Raw genomic sequence first — 2,285 nt, forward strand, 5'->3', positions numbered from 1 at the left:
CAATGTAGCTCACCACCATCAGTGTGTGTGAATGGGTGAATGAATGTAGTGTAAAGCGCTTTGGTCAAGTCTCCTAACTTGAATAAAGGCGCTATATAAGTACATGCCATTTACCATTTACCATTTTTAAAGGAAGCAACAATTTATTTTTCTACTTTATCCTCTTCCATTAACAAAAAGGCTGCTAAAACTTTATGCTCTGAATTCAAAACATTATGTAATAAATATGCTTTACATGCCTCTATGTGCAGCTTTACATAATCACTTTTGCTATTTTTACGTCTATTCAGTTATTTTTTATTTAAAATAACTACTTTTGTTCAAACCCCTGGCGACTGTTCACTGGAAATGTTACTTATTTCTTCTTGTATTACAAAAAATCTCTAATAAACTTTAGAAAAACAATTATAGAACAGTAAGCTCCCTCCCCACCAGCAGGTGGCGGTGATGCTCCATGACGTCAGTCACCAACGGTCGTAGAAGAAGTAGAAGTTGAACTATTGACGGAAGTTGGAGTCACGTGCTGTTTGAGTAAGAACCTTGAAGAGCAACATGGCCGCCTGCTGGAGGATGGCTGGAGCTGTTCGGCCCTTCAGGCACCGAGCGGCGCCGCTGCTGACCGGAGCCGCAGCGCAGAGCCGCGGCCTCAGCGCGCTGCCCGCGGCCCGCCCGGGGCTGCCAGCGGCCCGGCGGTGGCTGCGGGTCGCGGCCGCCCCGCTCCCTCTCAGCCGCTTCCCCGCGTCCAGCCGCGGTGAACACGCGCTGAGTCGATGGTTCGGTACCCGGTCCAGCGGGTCGGGCTTCTCCGGGGAGGACGGTGGAGACAGCGCCGCCTCTGGGGGAGATGAGGCGGGAGGAGGAGACGGGGAAGCCCCTTACAGCGAAGCCCAGATGACGGCTCTGACCCCCATGCTGGTTCCGGAGGTGTTTCCCAACGTGCCGCTGATCGCTGTGAGCCGGAACCCGGTGTTCCCCCGGTTCATCAAGATCATCGAGGTGATGGTGATGATGATGATGGTGATGATGATGATGGGCAGATTATTGTAGAATTACCGCTGAGACGCAGACTGGGATGAAGATTAATTAATTAATGAGGGAAGGCCTCCTGTCATCTTTTCTTCCTCTGGTTCTGGTTTTTCTCTTTCCACTAAAACTCATTCATTACATGACTGACATGACGTCAGACGAGTGGCATGACGTCAGAAATGTTACATGAGCAGAGAAAACTCGACCCTGGGACCCTGAATTCCCCTCAGAGAGAATCTAAACATCCAGATCTACAGAAACAGTTCAGTGAAACTAGAAAAACTAAAAAACTGACTTTAGATCAGAGAAAAATAATATTTATTAAAAGCAACACAGAGTGACAGCCAGCCACTAGGGGCGCTGTAGACCTCTGCTGCTATCTGACCCGTTTGGACCAGCAGCTCTAGAAAGACAGGAAACCTTAAAGCTCTGCTGTTGTCCAAACATCCCATAATTATCCATCCATCCATTTTCTGACACAGGGTGAGGGCTGCTAGAGCCAGCTGTCTACAGGTGAGCTGTCCCCCCTGGACAGAGAGGGGGGGGGTCGCCCCTGGAGAGAGGGGGGGGGGTCCGCCCTGGACAGGTCTCCAGTCCATTGCAGGGCAACATAGAAACAAACAATCATTCACACCTAAGGAGAATTTAGCGGAGCCAGTGAACCTAACAGCCATGTGTTTTTGGACGGTGGGAGGAAGCCAGAGTACCCAGAGAGAACCCACGCATGCTCAGGGAGAACAGAAAGAGCCTTTCTAGGGAACCTACTGAGCGGCCCTTCCCATAATTAGTTAATTGTGGATGAAGTGGAAATGATCCCATAATTGGTTCCACTTTATTAATGAATCGCAGGAGGAGGCGACGGAGCAGTGAGCAGCCATCTTTGTGTCACTGCTCCTTGGCATCGATCAGCTGATCGCTGGGTCAGAACCGATGGAAGCGGCGCCTCTGATGAGGGCGCGCCGCGCACACAGCTGCTGCTGCTGCTGCTGCTGCTGGTCACTTCCTCTTCTTTCTGCTAGCTAATGAAGCCCTAGAGCTGCGTTCTCTCCTCCCCTGAGCCGCGTTCTCTCCTCCCCTGAGCCGCGTTCTCTCCTCCTCTCAGCCGCGTTCTGGCCTCCTCTCAGCCGCGTTCTGGCCTCCTCTCAGCCGCATTCTGGCCTCCTCTCAGCCGCGTTCTGGCCTCCTCTCAGCCGCGTTCTGGCCTCCTCTCAGCCGCGTTCTGGCCTCCTCTCAGCCGCGTTCTGGCCTCCTCTCAGCCC

General features: G+C 52.2%; 1 protein-coding gene across 1 annotated transcript in view; it reads left to right on the forward strand.

Moving 5' to 3' along the window:
* Window positions 1-523: 523 nt before the first annotated feature.
* Window positions 524-2,285, forward strand: part of lonp1 (lon peptidase 1, mitochondrial) — a 31,618-nt gene continuing 29,856 nt past the window's right edge. The window contains exons 1-2 of the mRNA XM_015390038.1: window positions 524-1,033; window positions 2,129-2,242. Coding sequence (XP_015245524.1) covers window positions 553-1,033; window positions 2,129-2,242 — 595 coding nt within the window. The 5' untranslated portion in view covers window positions 524-552. The remainder of the gene's footprint in view (window positions 1,034-2,128; window positions 2,243-2,285) is intronic.

The sequence above is a fragment of the Cyprinodon variegatus genome, unplaced genomic scaffold, assembly GCF_000732505.1.
Source record: "Cyprinodon variegatus isolate N-32 unplaced genomic scaffold, C_variegatus-1.0 Scaffold483, whole genome shotgun sequence".
Classification (NCBI taxonomy): domain Eukaryota; kingdom Metazoa; phylum Chordata; class Actinopteri; order Cyprinodontiformes; family Cyprinodontidae; genus Cyprinodon; species Cyprinodon variegatus.